The sequence below is a fragment of the Pagrus pagrus genome (assembly GCF_965226575.1).
Source record: "Pagrus pagrus genome assembly, chromosome: 22".
NCBI lineage: Eukaryota > Metazoa > Chordata > Actinopteri > Spariformes > Sparidae > Pagrus > Pagrus pagrus.
In genome coordinates this window covers 9,518,596-9,538,235 of record NC_140204.1, presented here as the reverse complement: position 1 = coordinate 9,538,235, position 19,640 = coordinate 9,518,596, and the positions used below count along the sequence as shown (strand labels likewise).

Genomic DNA, 19,640 nt, shown 5'->3' with positions numbered 1-19,640 from the left:
AACAGACTTCAACTTAAACCCTGGCGATGGAGCACAATAAAAGCTCGCCTGTAGTCGGACGAGTAAATAAATATTCAGAAAGAAATGTCAGCCTGCGTTGCCTCTTCAGCATGGGAAAGGCGCGGGCTGGACAAGGGCTCTTTGTCCGACACTATCAAGTTTAACGCTGCAGAGGGTGCACAGAGAGGTGCACTTGAGGAACACTCTTACACTGAAGGGAGGGTAAATACTTCCTTCAGTCATTCATCTCTGCCAAAAAAATAACATTATTTTTCAAGCTCATTTTGAGCGCTCGTCACCTTCAAAACCCTCGATTCTTCACATTCGAAATGAGGAATAATTGGATTAAAAACATGTCAATGATCACATTTTTACAACTTCTAGCCTTGAGGATCACATTCACTAAAATGAATGTTAATGACAAGGAGGCTCTTAAAAAATAATTCTCGGGTAAAAGCTGATAAACATCTTTGTTGAAGGCACTTAGCACATGACAAACTAATTAGAGAGGGTGACAATGCAAGTCGAGTGCTGCAGTGAAATTGCCGGATACATAGAGACAAAAACTACAACTTCCAAAAGCATTGCAGGTAAATTCAGCTTCGAGAGGGTAATCTGATATTCGACTGGGTCGGGCGGTGTTACAGTTTGAGACTAGACATGGATTCTTACAAATGTATTTTGTATTTATGTTAGAAGTCTGCAGGATGACATAGAAGACAGGGTATCACATGAAATAACTGTCCTTTTTTAAAGGGGCACTATGTAGTTTCGAAAAAGAAATTCAAACTCAGACATTTGATGTTTACAATATAAATGAGGTAATAATACAAACTCAGAAATATTTATTTTTTCCATAACTGAATAAACAAGCTCTTCTCAGAGGAAAATAAGATCAGAACACTGTTTGAAGCTGGAGAGGTGGCAGGGTCCGCCACATATAAACAAAGTAAAACAGTATGAAACTGTGCTGTCCTTTAAGGTCAGTTTGTTTATTTAGTTTGTTTTGGCATAAAAACAATCAGCTGATGAATATCTTTCTCTTCTCCAAAAACTACATAGTGCACCTTTAAAGTGATTTAGCTTGAAAGTGATGTTTTTAACAGAGCAAACAAAAAAAAAAGTCAAGACAAAAGAGCTCCACTTACCATCCACCACGTCCTGGCTGACATGTCATAACAAAGCTGCCATTTAATGGACCCCTCTGCCAGTTTCCCAGCCATCCCCGTGCTCCCGGCCAACATCGGACGCAGCCCGGTGGAAGATGAGACACCTAATCAAAGGGGCGGCAGTGGAGGCATGCTGTGTCGCATGAAGGCCAGTCCGTGACGACGTTGCATTGTGGGAGAAAAAAAAAAAAAAAAAATCGGGCAACAACTTGACCAGTGACTTGAACCTGACTGTGGTAATTACAAGAGCCATGACCCCTGCGACCCTCACCATCCCCCCTCCTACACCAACCTCCTCCCTCCTCTCTCCCTCCCTCCCTCCCTCCCTCCTCTCCTCTCTCACACTTAAAAGCCATTTTTAAAATGAGTAAACCACCACCAGTTTGATTAAAACAAATCACAGTGTAGATAGCAGTTTTTGCGAAGACTTGATGAATAACAACAAGCTGGAATTAAACTTGGTGCAAAAATGTACCGAGCATTTTAATTTGGATGCGGCTGAGAGCATCTTTCTTGTGTAATATTACAAGACAGAGTCAGCAGCAAGCCAATTGTGAGTCAGCGCTGACATTTGGCCTCTCGGTTTTCAATCAACCCTGTATTTGTGTGATTAAAAACCTGCCAGCGCTGGGAATTATCCACTCGAGAGCCGGGCCAGCTAGATTTCACTGAGCTAAAGGTCATTCAAAATAATAAGATGTGTCAAAGAGAGATCCTGACTGCTCCGATCTATTGACTGCAAAGCAGCCACGAAGATCAAGCGGTCATCGAGAGACCCGTTACATTTAAATCCCTGTCTGTGTCGGAGGCTTTACGGGAACACGACTGTGTTTTTGATCCATGAATTAAGACGTTTGGCGTGTCCATGTAAATGTTATCTGAATGCCGGTTGAAAAGACCTTTTCTCCCCTGCCACATTCCAATCCTCCTCACTGAGGCCGCTCGGTGGCAGCTGGATTTCCCCACAGGGATGGTGGGTGGACTTAGCAACAGTAACTTAGCATTAGTTACAACAAATAGATGGAAAAAAAAACAAAAAACAGAGCTCATGCTCGGAGACGAAGACAAAAACATGAGAATACTGCAGTTTTGGGCACATGTGCATTCAAGTGAGAAGTTATTGAACTCACAAAATACATTTTAAGATGAATTGTAAGAAGCCTTAACAATTCAAAACACAATGGAAAATAAAGTGGGATTTAACCACTCCAATTAGGAAACGTGCTGTTTGTCTTACAGCTGATTGCACTGTATGGCTGCTTTTAATTTAATAAGTACCTGTTCACTGCTGACCTTTACAGCACACCTGACTTTAATGAAGCGCTAATTAGGAGCCTAATTAGGAGCCTTATTAGGAGCTGGCCCATTTAATCGGTCCTTTAACACAAAGAACAATGAGACACTCAGCAGTCATCATGGAAGGCAAATGTCAGCTCAAGGCAAATGAATATTACTCTGAAGGATGAAAGACGACAAATGAGGTCTCACTGAGCACTTTGGCTGCTATCATCAAAAGGAAACTTGGGGGAGATGTGACTTTTGAAGCCTCGCTGCAACAGAAAACCGTTTGTTCTGCAATGATTATATACATGTTATTCCTTAATTTACACATTGTTTAGCGTATTCTCTCTACGGCAGCAACGCCTAGAAAGTAAAAACAGGTCGCTGTCATATTATAAGATGACAATTTTATTGTTGTAACTAAATGTTCTTGATGTTTTAACAAGATTCTTTCACATTATTATATCATACTAACTTCCTGTTATAACCTGGATAAGGGATTTAAATCACACATTAGCTGACAGGCTAACTTCGCCAATTAAAAACATTTACGTGATTACCTAAATGATCAAAACATTTAAAAACATAAACTTTTCACATCATAATGTGATACTAATTCCATTTTTTAACATTAATTAAGCTTTGTTTACACATATTGGGTTTAAGGTCAGAACAAAATGGGTGATTTTGCCATTTTTATCTTTTTGTTTACTCATACAGGATGCAGAAGTGGAGTCCAACAATGAGGAAGTAAAGCCCATGTCATCAAAACACAGGAGCTAACAGTGTTTGAAGAGTTTGATCACTTCAGTTAAGAAAATAGTTTGGCAGAATTTAAAAAAAACAACATCTCTGACACATTATCCAGCTGCCTGTGAGTGTCCCCTTCATTTTTTTAGAGAAAGGAAAATGTTTTCCGGGCCGAGACTAGCAAGAGCGCCGTGTGCAACGTATTGATTTTGAGGGTAAAATCGATACATTTCATCGTCTTGATTGGATTAACCGTTTCAAGTTCAACTTTTTAATTGGATTTCTACTTTCTACAATGAGAGCTTATTTGAAAATCAATAGGCCAATCAATACCTCCATGTTCAGGAAGTTCAGCTGCGGGAGCTGGAAAATGGAGGAACGTAGCAGACACCTGCCACTGGCGACCCAGCCACGTGAAAAATCTAATTATGCTTTTATTGATAGTGAAAGAAAACGGAGAAATCATTTTCTCACTATGTCAAAGTGGAATCAGAGTCAGCGGGAAAAAGCTTGTATTCAAAAAGCTGATTGTTAAATGATAGACGCAGAAAATTGGAGACATCTTGAGCGATAAGGAAGACAAATCACAACTACAAATGTGTTGGCTCCTTGCTGAAGCTCTGCATAAAAAAAAAAAGGCCGCCAAGCAAAGCAGAACCAACGTACAGGGATGACCCCGTTTACGAAATCATACAGGATACATGGTCCATATGGATAGAAATCAAAAAATGATCATGCTTCCCATAATTAGTGATCCGATAATAAACTTTATCTTCCATCTCCGAGACTTAATCCTTGTCTAGGCTTGGCAAAATGGCCGCAGAACACGCCAAGCCACTAACTCCAATCCTAGACAGGTAGACAGCCTCGAATCTGAGAGATAACTGCTCCAAGCATAGTTTATGTTTATCAAGCATGTGGCTAATTATTTCTTTTGTTCAGCCAGATGTCAGACTATAAAAGTAGCAGGTGGTCACTTATTTAATTAGTCCAGTTGACCAACCATTACCAGAGATTAAGAGCACATGTAACCCAGGCCGCTGCAGACTGCTATTATCTCGACTGGACTCCTGAAATTATACTGTACCAAATTAAATTTAAAACACACTGAAGTGCTCGTTTTGGTTAAACAAAAACTGGTTTGGATATTAGCTTTAAAAACAACAACAGAAGCTGTCTTTGCTATCATTATAACATGACAACATAATGTGAAACATTTAATGTTATAACATTACATGATCATGTTATAAAGGGGAAATGTTTCACAATAAATTGTTTGTTGTTATAACAAAAAAGGTTTCCAGTAATAACATGAAAACAACTTGTTATAACAATAAACTTTACACATTATAAGATGAATCAATAAGAGGACTCTGGATGCTTTGTTTCTCAAATAATGTGCAATAACCCATATTTCAACTGTAGCATTATTTAATTTATAATAACATTTATATAGAGATATATTTCTAGTAGAGTGAACATTTCTTATATTTTTATTCTATTTGTATTATTCTTGCTTATATATAGTTTTTGTGTGTCTACATATTTCTAAGACTTTTGAATGGGAGCAGCTATTACGCAGGCAATTTCCCCTCAGGGATCAATAAAGTATCTCTAAATCTGATACCAATTCCATTTTTCTTCTCCTGATATGGCAGTAATACTCTCTCTATATCTGGGATTAGCATTGACAGTACTTTTAACACAACATTACCCCTACCACTCCCAAATAAAAGTCTTTTTGAATGTCTCTTATTGGAGTTTTAAGGACTTTAACTTCAATGATCACTTCTTACCATGTGTCATTTAACTAATACTGAGAAAATTGTGATCAAAAATCTAGATCCTCATCGTCCTGACCTGGTTAGGACTGTGGACAAATCAAGGTTTTGGTTGGTCGTGACCGAGCCGGCTGGTGCTGCTGAGAGCAATACTGTGTGTGTGTGTGTGTGTGTGTGTGTGTGTGTGTGTGTGTGTGTTTGAAACATGTTACCACTTCTGACAACACACATGGCTTACGTTCATGGATCGTGCACACATTACACACGCCTCACTGAGGCTTAAGAGCTGTTCAGGACAATGACCATTTGGTGGGAGACGACAGAAGTCCTGGGCTCTTATTGTGACACGCTGTACTGAGAAGCAGTCGGGTCCTTCAGATGTAGGTATTTACCACAAAGATAGCTGAAAAAAGAATAAAAACGTTTGTCTTTTTTGTTTTAAGTGAATATCATCTTGTCCGTAGCAGAAAACAACTCTGTGGTGCCGCCACATACAACCACGATTCCAATAAAGTTGTGTAAAACATAAAAACACTGATGCTTTTTGATATATAATAGAAAGAAAACAGTACAAAGACAATTTATTAAATGTTTTACCTCATCAGCTTCATTGGGTTGCATCAGCACGAGTCTGTGTTACACCGGATAGCTGTGGATTCAATTCATGTCTAGTTTGAAGTCTTAAAAAGCTGAATAAATCTGATTTATGCAGACAGATGACAACAACAAAGAAAATTCTAATGATATTTATATTTAGATGCTTCCATTTCCACAGGGTCCTTGGTGAAGACCTTCACAATCACAAGATCCCAACCGAACCGAACAGCTGGGAGGTGTCCACCACCAAAACACCAAAATGAGGTAATATACTGTGGAAGGATCGCGTCATTCCTCCTGTACAGTTCACAGACTGGAAGAACAAGCAGCACTGAAGCTGCCCTAGAGGCTCGTAGTGGCCAAACTGCTTCACTTCAATGGTTTTCCCTCTAATTTGTCACTTCAGAAATGACATAAGAAACATGTCCTCTTCACTGACATGCAAGGTAAACAAAAAGAGTAGTAACAGGCATCAGTGTCCAGGGGAGGTCACTTATAGTTTGACCTGGAAGTACATTAAGAGCCAGGCTGGAAGATAATTCAAATCAAATCACTATCCCAAGGTGGAAATAGAATAAAAGACCTCAGTAAAAGAACAGAAGAATTAACAGAAAGCATTAAAATATTGAAATAACATGTAACAAAATGTCACAAAACATGCTAATTTCCCCCATTTTATTTAGATAATAGTACAATAAAGAGCTTCAGCTGCAGCCAAACTTGAGGTTGCTATACAGCAAGTTGAAAAAGGAGAAAAGAATCAACTCAAACTTACCCAGAATCTAATTTATTAGAATATGAATACCTATATGATATTTTCTATAATCACAATTTATACAGCTTTTCGTGATTAATCAATGATTTTTTTTTTAAAAGCTTCCTCGGCATAAGGAAATGGATAAGATATTTATGGTGTATTCATTTAATTCACAAAACGTAACTGTTCCAGTGTTTGAGGTCTGAGTTAAACAAAACATAGCTTAGAAAAACACATTCAAATGAAACAGCAAATGAACAATGTGAACGAAACAGCACAGGTCCAAACTGAGAGCCCTGGGGAACACCGGGAAAATGGCTGTCAGGAGAGAAGAGAGTAAGCACAGCCTCTTTGACATGCTCACACCTCCATACTGTAGCAGCTCTCGGTTGAAATCAAAGGAACTCGAGCCTCTCTGTTATTCTTGTTCCCGACCGCATGAGGCGTTGCAGCTGACACGTTGTTAACTGAAGATATTCTGTAAAACTATACACAGCATCTACAGTAAATCCAAACCGAGGGGCTAAAGAGGACACGATTGACAAACAATTAAGTTAGGTAGCCAGTGGTTAGTGAGTAACGAGTGAAAATCATCCGCCCAGTTTATATGCGTCACAATACATTTCAGATTTTCACTACTGATGTTACAATAAGAATGGCTTTACAGATACACAATGCTTATTGCTTTCAAAAATGATTTGTAAAAAACAAAAAAACAGAACAAAACAAAACAGTAAACATAATCTATCAGTCCCCCTTCTTAAATACCAATCACACACATTTGCAAACCTATCATCCCACCAACGCCACCACCACAAAAAAAACATATATATAATAGTTATAATACTTATTCGCACAAACATCCAAGAACCTGAATCTGAGTTATAAAAACCACTGAGCAAATTTATCAACACACGCTCATGCAAACGCTAACAATCAGATTAAAGATATGAATAAAAACAGAGGATAAACATCGAATATAATAACTTCAAGTAAAGACTTTCTTTCAAGAGTACCAGTGGTGCAGTAAAACAGAGTGCTAATGTGTAAATCAGTGCATAATATCGAACCGCTACCTTCAGAAATTTGGTGAAACATGCATTTACTTAATGCTTGCTGACTATTGCAACATTTCCCCAGGTCTTTGGCTTTAACGGAGACCAACGTGATGGCGATGTAGTATGAGAGTAAAAAGAAGACCTAGAAAGGCACTTAAACTGCTTGGATAATGTATTATATTCCCACACATGGCAAGCTTTGTTAACATACAGGTTTAGCTATGGGATTGCCAAGTATTATAGACAAGGACAACCACACTATGCTAGTATGACTAAGCACTGAATCATCTTTATCCTTAAGTATACTCTTAAAGTATTCAATAAAATCTCTTAACAGTTCCATAGTGTTACAGCAAAACACCGTCAATAAATTGTCAAAGTTGTGTCAAGTGTTAACTAGCTGTTTGTCACCACATGTAGACTAATCTGCTAGTTTTCATATAAAGATACGTATTTATAAAGCCACATGTTTTAGACACATGTAAGACTCAATTATAACAGATGTAGCACTAAAATGAAAAGTATAAATAACAATTTTTATGCTCAGGAGACCTAAAATGAAAGACGCTGCATTTTAAGTGATATGGTTGACAGAGCGGACTCAAGCTAAACAGACAATTGAAAAGATTAGTACAATATTTTGGGAAAAAAAATGTTTTGGCTTTTTGTCGAGAGTTAGACGAGAAGATTGATACCACGCATGTCTGTACCAATATAAAATTATAGTCAGCAGGCGGTTAGCTTAGCTTAGCATAAAGACAGGAGGAAACTAGCCTTGCTCAGTCCAAAAGTAACAAAATTAACCTATCAGCAGCTCACTACTTCGAATTTATATCTTGTGAAGCATAAAATGTAACAAGCTGTGGTTTTACAGGGTATTTATGTCTTAATGCTAAGATAAGCTGAGCTAAACAACTGCTGGCTGTGTGACTTTACTTCAAAAAAATCTAGAGAACCAATTACCTCAAAAGTAAAGCAGACTAATAACTTTAAAGGTGCCATATGTAAGAAGTTTGGTTGAAAACATTCAAGACTTCAGTAAGATTAGCCACAGAATGTGGAGGAATAACAGTTTTGACGTCATGACATCTATGTATTGTGTTGCAATGCTTAGCATGCTAACCAGAAGCCTTCCGGGTTCAAAGCTCCTGTGCAAGCGACTCTTCACCGGTGCTCCGAGCTCCTAGCCCGGACCGCTAGCTGCACAGCTAACTGAGCTACCTAGCTAACGGCAGCTACAGTTGGCAGTAGTCAGCCAATTACATATTGCACCTTTAAGTTTTTATAACTTCTTAGTTTGTACAACTGGAATGATTAGTCGACTTGACAATTCTTAGATAATCTATTTTCTGACTTTTTCAAAGTCAATCTTTTACATTTATAGTGTAGCTTCATATTTAGCTCACAAACATGAGAGTCATATCAACCTTCTCCTCTAACTAAAGCAAAAAAGGTTTGTGACATTTCCCAAAATTTCAGACTATTGTTTGAGGACAAACAGGGGATTTTTGATCATAGTATATGACAAACCCCTTCAAAAAGGATTTCACAACAGGTAATGGTCAGGTCAGATATCAATGTTGCTGTGAAATGTTTGTTATACTGAGAGAAACTAGTCGATTATACAGCAGCTTTGACTACAGCATCTACAGCCTACGATTGATTGTATAAACTTCTTTCTAATTTTGGAAGTGTTGACTGCCTGCTTACTATCACACATCTTCATGTCCGGCTGGTCATTTGTCATAAAAGTATATCATTTCAGTAATCAAGTTAAGAACTTTGTTCTGTGGCCATGCTTCATAAAACACTACTTCATAGATAAACGGTCATAAAACAATGCAATACCATTCATAGATCATCAGATGATTACCAATTGCAGGAATGCAGTTGTTGCCAGATCCCTTCATCATTCCAAACTGGAAGATCACCAACCAGGAAACACGAAACAAAAACACTTCTTGTGCGCGACAAATAAAATGGACATAGTTAAAAGAAACAAGGCACAAACTTTATACAAAAAATGCCTTTCTGATAGACACTGAAGTTATCCTAGCTCTGTCTGTAGTTGATTAAAGGTCAGTAGTGAAGGCTCTTTATTAAAGTAACCTGAGAGGGGTCCCTTTCGCCAGCTGCTTTCAAGCGAAGACTTCCGTCCTTTTGATGCAATTAGCCATTAAAAGTGGTTTCCAAATGCTGAAAGTAGCAGTCACAGTGAGTAAAAAAAGCAACAATTTCCCGCCAGGTGTTTCTTGACCCTGTTTACTGCCAGTCTGGGTCTTGTAGAGAAAGGCAAAATAAAAAAATAAAAAAGGGGAAAAACAAAAAAGCTTAAAGTATCCACTGACAAACCAAGACTGCTGCCCAGCTCCCATAGCACGAAAGAGGATGGTGAAGGCGAGCAGATGGATTCTTAAGTGTGTTTACAGTGTTTCATCGTGGCAGCCCTACCATCTGTGCAGGTAGGAGGTGCTGTAGTGCTACCGACCTACACGTGGGTGCGGAAGTGGTGGCTGGCTTGAAGCGGCTGCCTGTTTCGGAGCGGGATGAACCACAGGAGTTTCCAGCGAGTGCCGCAAACTTCAGCTAGTGCCCACTGCCAGGTTCTCTTTGAGCCAAATCTGTCAATTTAAAAAAAAAAAAAAGAAGCAATTATTCATGTTAAAACTTGTCTTATAAGGGCGTATTAAAGCAGCTGTAGGTGATATTCAGTGTTAAATAGCTCTTTATTCCAAAAGTGTTTGGCAAGTAACCCATGTCTCTCCTCCCCAAGCTCATGCAGTAAAACTGTAGCTAACTGCAAAACGGACAGGAAGTTAGCTTAAACCCCCACGGCAGCTTTAAAGGAATAGTTCAACATTTTCAGAAACACAATTATTCGCTTTCTTGCTGAGCTTTTTATAACGTCGCTCAATATGAAGCTGGAGCCACAAGCCAGTTAGCTTAGCTTAGCAGAAAGACTGGAAACAAAATAATCAACAGAATGGGAAGAAATAATAGTTTTGGTATAATGACGTCTATGTGTTGTATTACAGAGATATCTACTGAAGTTAGCATGCTAACCAGCTAGCCCTGTCCCGTCCTTATCCAACACTCTTGTGTAAAACAAGATTCAATTCTAGCTAATACGTACATTTTTTTAATGATTTCTTTAATGTAAATATAAACTGTTTCTGGCAATTTTGTAAGACAGAGTTAAACAGACTCACATTTCATTTGAGAAGTGAGCCATTTTCTCTATGGTGGTAGTATCCTGTAAGGAAAAAGGAAAAAGACAATGCATTTCACAAAATAAGCTCCATCGTGATAATTTGGGACCTTGATTAAAGTGTGAAATGATGACCCAGAAACATTAGCATCATTAAGCTGTTTGTCTTTGAATACCAGCTTGCTGTTTCCCACCTCTAAGTCAAGACGCTTCTAGCATTGCAGCTCTGCCAAAATTCTTAATGAAAGCTTGCAAAACACTTTGGCTCGCAAGAAAGATTACTTTGTTATGTCATCAAAGGTATTAAGAATTCAACTCTTGCATGCACACAGCCCGACCCCAGACTTTCTCTCTTGTTTCTTCACCATTGATCCCTGCATTACTGGCATTGATTGTTTTATTTTTGTGCACTACGTCATGTCGTCCCGACTGAAGCTGTGCGAGCTGCTGCCTCGTTTGCCGGATCGTCCTCGAAAAGACAGAACTTGCTTTCGACAGGACAAACAAGCAAAATGAATCTGGATATAATTATAACCAGTAGCATCACCTTACATTAGCTTTGGAAGTCTTTTGAAGATAAGTCAGTATTCAGTACTCACAGAGAGGATGCCCGTCATCTGAGTGTAAAATAAGCTGGACATGCCACCGAACATGACCAAACCCATGAGCGTTGAGACTCGCAGCAGAGCCAGTTCATGGCGTGTTGTAAACTTCTCCTGGCAGAGGAAAACAGAACAAACAGAACAATTCTTTAGTGTATAATCCTTTTATTTTAGTGTCCTTACAGAGGCGTTAAGGTCACGGGTGAACTCTGAGTTTCAGAGTCGTTAGGTCCAGTTGCCTACGATACAGCACTTCATCAACATGACCTTGAATATTAATCTTTCTGTTTCACCAGTCTTATGTAACAAAGCATTTAGTTCTGATATACCCAGTTGCCACACTGCATTTTTGAGATAACTAAATAAATACAGCAATTACTTTTAGTCCAACAATAAGCATGACTAAAAATGTAGTCTGTGAGCTCTAAAACTTTATCTACACGTCAGCGGAGCATATCGTTGACTTATCTTCGTGCAGAATGTACCTGGTCGAGTTCTGTCAGAGGCTGGAAGTAGTAGTATTGGCAGAAGTCCAGCACCAGGGTGAATAAACTGAGAACCTGAGTGTAGAAACAGAGCTGCAAAAAGAGCCAGTGGTTGTCTTCTCCCACACAGTTATTGATCCTGGAAGGACATAAACAGGATTTAAGATACGATCTTATATCGCTTTTTTTTTATTACAGTAAGTAAATAAATAAATGAGTCGAATATAAGACAGTATTTGTCTGTAAAACGTCTCTTGATGTAATAGTGCGTGATGAGTAAATACTTTACAACTGCCATTTTATGCAAGCATCACACTGGATAACTAAACTCAGATGTTGGAGGGCAAGCTTGACTTTTCAAAGCTATATATGTCTGAAACATGAGGTAAGACCCACGTGAGGGTGTATGTATCCTTACCAAGGACAGTGGTGGTCCATTCTGCGTACACAATGACCACAACGACTGCAGTGGTGGGACCTTTTGGGTCTCATTAAGTTGCACTTGTTGCACAACTCCCAGTGCTCTCGCTCTGTGACATTAAAACAACAATCAGCAGTGTAGCTGACATGGCGACACAGTAATAACACATTCAAACCTATTGACTTTGGTGTAAAGGTAGAATCAGAAGCTGATATCCGTTTTATACATGACTGTATCCATACCTGAGTGAGGTATGTGGGGGTCCACAGGAAGACGACCAGGATCCGCCGTGGAAGCTCTGAACAGGGCCGCTATGCAGAGCGCTGACGCTATGTAATAACCTGAATGAATACACAACGATCAGCTCTATTTTGAACGTGTGAATCATACACTTGGGGCCAATCTCGAAATACCAGTAACTTAGGTTCGGTGGTTTACTCCCAAACAATCCTCTCATGCAGCGTAAACCATGATACTCACAAACAACAATGGCCCAAGGGATGTGTCCTTCATTGTAGTGCGGTAGTAGAACCAGTTTGGGAATAAAGAAACTGTTGTAGAGCCAAATCCCAAACACCATGCTGATGCACAGCCAGCCCATGGGGTCCACCACAAAGTGCAGTCGGAGCTTCATGGCTGCTGGGGACTCCAGGGGGGAAACCTACAGAGCACAAAGCACACACACATAAACACAGTTTTTTTTGTTACATAAAGGAACATTGTGGGGCACTAAGTAGTTGTGGAGAGGAAATTCAAACGTGTTTATTCAGTTACGGGGGAAATAAACATGTCTGAGTTTGTATTATTGCCTCATTGATGTTGTAGGGTTTGAATTTGCTCTGTTTCAAATGATCTATCACACAAAATTATGATATTATCCCATCAATACTGTTACATGACAGTCTGAGTCATTATGTATAGATGACTATTATATGATACTGATGAGGGGCACATCAGCTCATGTCATCTATACAGGCCTTACTACTGTGCTATGAAGCAGGTGTCTGTAAACAAGCCAGGGACCACCTCACACCTCACACAGATACCTGACATCAGCAGTACCAGGGTGATCCAACACAGTCTGAAACAGCCCTCATAAACCCTGCTGGGTCTGCACTCGTAACCTTGTTATTGCCGAGCCTCGCCTGCTCCATCATTCATACCACTGAGCCCACTGACAGCCGCGATGGGCTTGGCTCTGTAGCCCTCAGTGTGTTAGCTAACATCAGCGGGCTAACGTCATTCCGTGTCGTTCAAGCGCTAATTAAATAATTCAACGTGTTTTAGCGTCAGTGACGGTATCCTACACAAAAAATGAAAAGGTACATACTTTTTTTTTTTTGTTTTAAGCTGTCCAATTCAGCGCACGTATCACTGTGGCTACTTCCTCATCCGAGCCTCTGTGGGCTGGACAGGAGCGCTGCTTCGTTACCTGCAGGGGAAAAACACACACTTCCGGTGTGTTTACAAAATAAAAGACGTGGAACTCAGAGAGGGAGTGGATCATTTTTGACTGTGTTTTTTGATATTAGGGTATTTTTCTTTTATACATAAAAAAGCAATGGATTCATTAGCTGACAGGTAGTTCATCAATCTTTCAAGCAAATGTGACTACACGCTGTTTTCAACTTCTCAAATGCTGTGGTTTCCCCTTTCTTTGTTGTGTTTTTCTTTATAATTGTATTTTTTTGGTAAATTATATTATATTATCTATTGTTAGAACTTCCAATAAAGCCCCCTATCACATCAGTATAAGACGTCGTCCCTTGGCACTCCTTTTATAATAAAAATAAATAATATAATAAAAAGAATAATAAATGACATTTTAAAAAGTGACAGACTATCTCCGCAGAGCAGGGTCGATTATATGGAAACATTTTATATGGTAGTCCGTTAAAAAGGCACTTTATTGCTTTAACAGCCTGAGCACGTCCATCTTCATCTGTAGACCTGTTTTAATCTCTGCTTCCATTGAGTTATCGTCCTCCCAATTAACAGTTATCATTTTCTTGGCAATCAAGTATTGTCTTCATTATATTATATTATATTATATTATATTATATTATATTATATTATATTATATGAGAGACATGGAATGCTTATTTTTTATTCAATTTCTTTTTTTTTTCTTCACATTGCCTTTGTGCGGTGTATTGCTGCTATTCCCACAGAGACTATTTAGAATAATTAATGAAATATGACTTTTTTTTTTAAATATTCATTTTATTTTTTCATTTGCAAAGTTCAGGCTTTTATTCCAGTTTCCTGTTGTGTCCTGTTTCCGGCAGCTTGACGCAGCCGCTGTGACAGGTGGGCGGTTGGAGCGCAGTGCACCATCATCCGTGGGAACAACTGTCTGCTGCCGCCTTCCGGTCAAACATGATTAATACAAGAGGAGGCAGTCTGTTTCTATCAATCCCGTTATTTTAAAAAAATATAGTTGTGGATATATTTTATCAGTGACAGTGCTTTAAGCCTACCACCACACATATTCAATTAAATTAAATTATATTAATTGGAATGGTGAGATTAGTGACGTAATTCAACTTCCGCTAGCGGCCGGAGTTTGTTGACAGCGACGCCGCTTAGCACAACTCCGCTGTGGTAGTTTCATTGTGTTATCGGGGCAAAATGGCATCGTCTAACTCATACAAACTCAGGTGCTCCATCCCGGGCCACGAAATGGACGTTAGGGGACTCGCGTCGGCTGCTTTTCCAGAGGGAGCTTTCGTGTCTGTGTCCAGAGACCGAACCGGAAGAGTCTGGGTACCAAACTCAAGGTAGCTAGCATTAGCCTGCTACTGACTAAGTAATTGTGATGGCTGGCTGCGATTAACTTCAGTTTATACGTAGCTGTGTTGTCAGGAAATGTGGCCTGACTAGCGAAAGTAGAAAGAGACGTAACAACCCACACTGAAGTCATTTACTCGTAATAAACTCATGTTAACGTTGGTAGCTAACTTGGCTAGTCAGCGCTCTGCTAACGTCTACTCAAATTAGCTTTGTCATTCATTCAGGACACAGCGCGGGTGTTGCAATACTTGCTAAAGTTCAACACGTTTAGAGTGCTGTTGTGTTTTTTGTCAGCCATTTAAATTTACTGACCCTTCTGGAAGTTATCGGCCACACCTTTGTCAACTACTTGTTCCCACCACAAGTAACTGTACACCTAACATGCCTTTGCTCTCTTTCTCCTCCTCTTGACAGCCCAGACAAAGGCTTCACAGAGATGCACTGTATGTCTGGCCACTCAAATTTTGTATCCTGTGTATGCATCATTGCGCCCAGCGAAACATATCCTAGAGGACTCATTGCCACAGGTGGAAATGATAATAACATTTGTGTTTTCACGTTGGACCAACCTCAGGCCCTATTCACCCTCAAGGGACACAAAAATACAGGTGAGGTGTGCCTTACATTCAAATAAGCATCTCATTTGCTCTGCTGTTATTTGGAAGCATCTCTGGTTCTAACGCTCAATCTCCACAGTTTGCACTCTGTCGTCTGGCAAGTTTGGGACACTCTTGAGCGGCTCCTGGGACACCACAGCCAAAGTGTGGCTCAATGAGAAGTGCATGATGACCTTGGAGGTATACTAACGCTTCTGTGATGGTACATGTTACTCTGATCTTCTCGTAGGAGGGTTTTCCTTAAGACGCGGTTAGTCAAAAGTTTGCTTTCTGTGACAGTGACTGCGGTAGACATTTGTTCTTATATAGCGATTACATCTTTCCCACTGGAACACGCATAGATATGGTCAGGCAGCGTGATAGAGCAACATCTCTGCTTGTTTGCCACAGGGACACTCCGCAGCTGTGTGGGCAGTGGTAATCTTACCTGAACAAGGCCTTATGCTGTCTGGATCAGCGGATAAGACCATCAGGCTTTGGAAAGCGGGCCGATGTGAGAAGACATTTACAGGTGAGAGTTTGCGGAGGAACACTACATTCTTTTTGTTTTCGAACTCGTCACCACTGATTAACAGAACAGAAGTTAGCAGTTCAGCCTCGATTCTGTTAAATGTTTGAACCGGTTTTATCAAATAACTATAACAGTTCAACAATCAACAGTTATGTCATATTAAAACATTTAAAATAATAAATTGTGTCATTTTTTGGTGATAAATGAACATAATAAAAAATGGTAATAATAATTCAAACACTTTTTGTCCACTATCTTTCATTGTGTCTTCTATTTTAGGTCATGAGGACTGTGTAAGGGGACTAGCAGTGATCAGCAACGCTGAGTTCTTCTCATGCAGCAATGACGCGAGTATCAGAAGGTGGCTGGTGGCCACAGGCGAATGTGCACAAGTCTATTACAGCCACACCAACTACATCTACAGCATGGCTGTCTTCCCTAATAGCCAAGGTTTGTTCTCTTACATGAATAATTAAAGACCTGTGAAAGAACAGAACGGGTGACTTGTTACTTGTGCGTGACTACACGCTGGTGCAGCATCCATTTGTTTCTCTGCTGTAATGTGGTGGCTGGCTCGCCCTGACCTCATACAGATGCTTTCCTTCTTAGATTTCATAAGCACAGGAGAGGACAGGACTTTGAGGATATGGAGGCAGGGAGAGTGCTCTCAGACCATCCGGCTGCCGGCCCAGTCTGTCTGGTGCTGCTGTCTTCTACCTAATGGGGATATAGCCGTTGGAGCAAGGTAACAGAACTGCGTTTTACACGCTAATGTGCGGTCAGACCATAAATGATTTCCTTGAAGATTTCACACTAGTAAGTATTTTTGTGACTAACCCAGATAATCCTCCTCTGCCCACAGTGATGGCATTATCCGTGTGTTTACGGAGTCTGAGGACCGCATGGCGAGTGTAGAGGACCTGCAGGCCTTTGAGGATGAACTCTCCAAAGCCACCATAGACCCCAAGACAGGCGACCTAGGAGACATCAAAATGGAGGAACTTCCTGGAAGGGAACACCTTGATGAGCCTGGTAAGAAAATGGACTGACTTTAATTTTATCATATGTATAATCACTGTATCTGATGTTTCTTTGCACAAGTCAGTCTGATAATGAAAAAATGCAGACGCTACTTCTTCATCAAGATTGTTTTGTTTGCTTGTTTCCTTCAGGGAATCGTGACGGACAGACGCGGCTGATTAAAGAAGGACAGAAGGTGGAGGCGTATCAGTGGAGCGTCAGCGACGGCCGCTGGATGAAGATCGGAGATGTGGTCGGAGGCTCGAACCAACAGACCTCCAAGACCGTGATGTATGAAGGAAAGGTAAGATCATACGCATTAATGACAGGGCAAGCTATGCATGCATGCATGCAGGAGAGCAGTCATTAATGACTCCCCATCTCCCCTCAGGAATACGACTACGTCTTCACCATCGACGTGAACGAGGGAGGGCCATCCATGAAGCTGCCTTACAATGTGTCAGAGGACCCCTGGCTGACGGCGCACAACTTTTTGCAGAAGAATGACCTCAGCCCCATGTTCCTTGACCAGGTTGCCAATTTTATAATAGAGAACACCAAAGGACATGTGGTGGGACCAGCCCAACCCGCTGGAGGTGACCCATTCACTGGTGAGGCCAACAGAAACAGTCGGTGTCTTGGCTCATGTACTTTAAATTTGTTTTGTTTTCTTAACAGCATTTTGTCTCTTTATATGGCAGGAGGAGCTAGGTACATCCCCGGGGGTTCTGACGATAAGCCAGGCTTTGGAGCTGATCCCTTTACAGGTACAGTATGTTTACGTACAGATTTTAACAATCTGAACATCGGCAGAGATTTTCTTTACACATCTGATTTTCCTCCGCACAGGCTCCGGTCGCTACATCCCAGGGTCGGGTCCGAACCCAAGTGCTCCTGTAGGCGTGGCAGACCCCTTCACAGGCGAGTCACTTATGATTCATTTATGGCAGCTGTTCAGTGGTAGACCCATGTACTTATTTAGTACAGTACATGGCAGTTGTGTTTTGTTTTTAACCCTTTTATGTTGAGGGCAACACTAATTGGATTATACCCGTCTCTGCTGTGCAGGAGGAGGCGCCTACTCCTCAGCAGCCCTCAGACAGACGGCTACCAACATCTACTTCCCCAAGACTGACGGTGTGACCTTTGAGCAGGCCAACGGCACGCAGATCATTTGTGAGTATTTCAAGTTTTGGTTTGATGTCTGCGTAAAGTCATGCCGATCAGGTTATCATCACTATCTACTATGTTAAGATTCTGAATTGGTCAAAACAAATCAGAAAGAACTTACTTTTCCTAGTAGTAAATCTCAGCCTGACATGCCCAAATTTCCTTGCTGTGTTGAAGTCAATCATTTCTTCTTTCCTCACCAGCCAAGCTGAAGGAGCTGAATGGAGGTGCCCCTCAGGAGCACAAGCTTTCCGAAGAAAATCTGGAAAGCCTGGAGATGCTGCTGGTGGCTGTCTGTGAGCCCGTCTCCGCGAAGCCTCCCCCTACCATCCAACAGATCAACCTGCTCTGGAAGGCCGCTCACTGGCCTGAAGGTACGACAACAGCATTCTAACCCAGTTTATGATGTCTGTAACGCATATTAAAATGATTTAAGGTTCTCTCGTTCATTCCTGTTCACTAACAAAACTCTCCTTCCCCCTGGACTCTAGACATCGTGTTTCCAGTCCTGGACATTATGAGGCTGGCAGTGCGCCACCCGCTGGTTAACGAGAGCCTCTGTGGAGAGGCAGAGGGAGTCCAGCTGTGCAACCACTTGCTGAGTCTGATGAGGCCCGAGGGGCGCCCTGCCAACCAGATGCTGGCGCTGCGGACTCTGTGTAACTGCTTCAGCGGCAGGCACGGCCGAGCCCTCCTCATGGCCCAGCGTGAAACGGTGCTATCACGTGCTGCCGACCTTGCCACAGTCTGCAATAAGAACATCCACATTGCCCTGGCCACTGTGGTGCTTAACTACGCTGGCTGCCTCCACAGCCAACCTGATCTAGAGGCCAAGGCCCAGTGCCTGTCTGTGGCCAGCAGAGCTCTGGAGACGGTTCAAGACAAGGAGGCTGTGTTTAGGTTGCTGGTGTCCTTGGGAACCACTGTGGCCTCAGACCAGACAGCCAGGGACCTGGCTCGCTCCCTGGGTGTCAACTCTCAGATTTCCAAGTACTCGTCGGTGTCTGATCCATCTAAGGTGGCCGAGTGTTGCCAGCTGGTTTTAAAAGAACTTCAGTGATGTGAATGATTAGAAAAATAGATCACTTTCTTACTATTACTCTGTTCTGCTTAATCGGTTGTGGTGGACTCTAATTGTATGTTCTACAATAAAAAAAGGACAATTGAAATCTCTGCATAAGCTTAGCCTTTGTTTTTTTTATTGCAACAAGTGTCAGAGGCCCCAATGAATGATTTGTTGTTTGGGTAAATGTAGGGTGAATGCATGTAATGATGGCATAAAAATGTGTATGAAATAATAATACTCTATGTAAAGTAAAATCTGTTTCACCTCAACATGTTTTATATTATCCACTTTGTGGAGTCGACTGCTACGATGTTACCTGTAGACTACTTATTCGGGGAAAGCGCTTTAATTTAA

General features: G+C 40.9%; 2 protein-coding genes across 4 annotated transcripts; one reads left to right on the top strand and one right to left on the bottom strand.

The window, feature by feature from the left end:
• Positions 1-6,238: 6,238 nt before the first annotated feature.
• zdhhc21 (zDHHC palmitoyltransferase 21) lies at positions 6,239-18,381 on the bottom strand. Of its 3 annotated transcripts, none has more exons than XM_084344713.1 (8): positions 18,342-18,381; positions 12,590-12,770; positions 12,352-12,450; positions 12,107-12,218; positions 11,689-11,827; positions 11,201-11,317; positions 10,603-10,646; positions 6,239-10,014 (listed from the first exon to the last, which is right to left on the bottom strand). In XM_084344713.1, exons 2-8 carry the CDS (start codon positions 12,741-12,743, stop codon positions 9,882-9,884), a joined length of 798 nt encoding a protein of 265 aa, XP_084200839.1. In that variant the 5' UTR covers positions 12,744-12,770; positions 18,342-18,381; the 3' UTR covers positions 6,239-9,881. The 3 variants fall into 3 exon arrangements, with proteins under 3 accessions (XP_084200839.1, XP_084200837.1, XP_084200838.1); XM_084344711.1 differs by lacking the exon at positions 18,342-18,381 and adding an exon at positions 13,440-13,526; XM_084344712.1 differs by lacking the exon at positions 18,342-18,381 and adding an exon at positions 13,156-13,407.
• On the top strand, positions 14,645-19,393 carry plaa (phospholipase A2-activating protein). The gene is made up of 14 exons (XM_084344710.1): positions 14,645-14,889; positions 15,317-15,510; positions 15,599-15,699; positions 15,910-16,030; positions 16,310-16,480; positions 16,640-16,775; positions 16,893-17,062; positions 17,203-17,354; positions 17,442-17,661; positions 17,752-17,817; positions 17,900-17,971; positions 18,119-18,226; positions 18,424-18,594; positions 18,712-19,393. The coding sequence occupies exons 1-14, from the start codon at positions 14,741-14,743 to the stop codon at positions 19,278-19,280; spliced, it is 2,400 nt and encodes a 799-aa protein (XP_084200836.1). The 5' UTR covers positions 14,645-14,740; the 3' UTR covers positions 19,281-19,393.
• The last annotated feature ends 247 nt before the right edge of the window (positions 19,394-19,640 follow it).

Excerpts from the sequence above, each read along its gene's own strand:
- plaa (XM_084344710.1), top strand. The coding sequence starts at position 14,741 with ATGGCATCGTCTAACTCATACAAACTCAGGTGCTCCATCCCGGGCCAC. Across the intron at positions 17,818-17,899 it reads TGGAGCTGATCCCTTTACAG|GCTCCGGTCGCTACATCCCA; the intron begins GTACAGTATGTT and ends TCCTCCGCACAG. Across the intron at positions 18,595-18,711 it reads GGCCGCTCACTGGCCTGAAG|ACATCGTGTTTCCAGTCCTG; the intron begins GTACGACAACAG and ends CCTGGACTCTAG.
- zdhhc21 (XM_084344713.1), bottom strand. The coding sequence starts at position 12,743 with ATGAAGCTCCGACTGCACTTTGTGGTGGACCCCATGGGCTGGCTGTGC. Across the intron at positions 12,451-12,589 it reads CCCTTGGGCCATTGTTGTTT|GTTATTACATAGCGTCAGCG; the intron begins GTGAGTATCATG and ends GTATTCATTCAG. Across the intron at positions 12,219-12,351 it reads CCCCCACATACCTCACTCAG|AGCGAGAGCACTGGGAGTTG; the intron begins GTATGGATACAG and ends TTAATGTCACAG.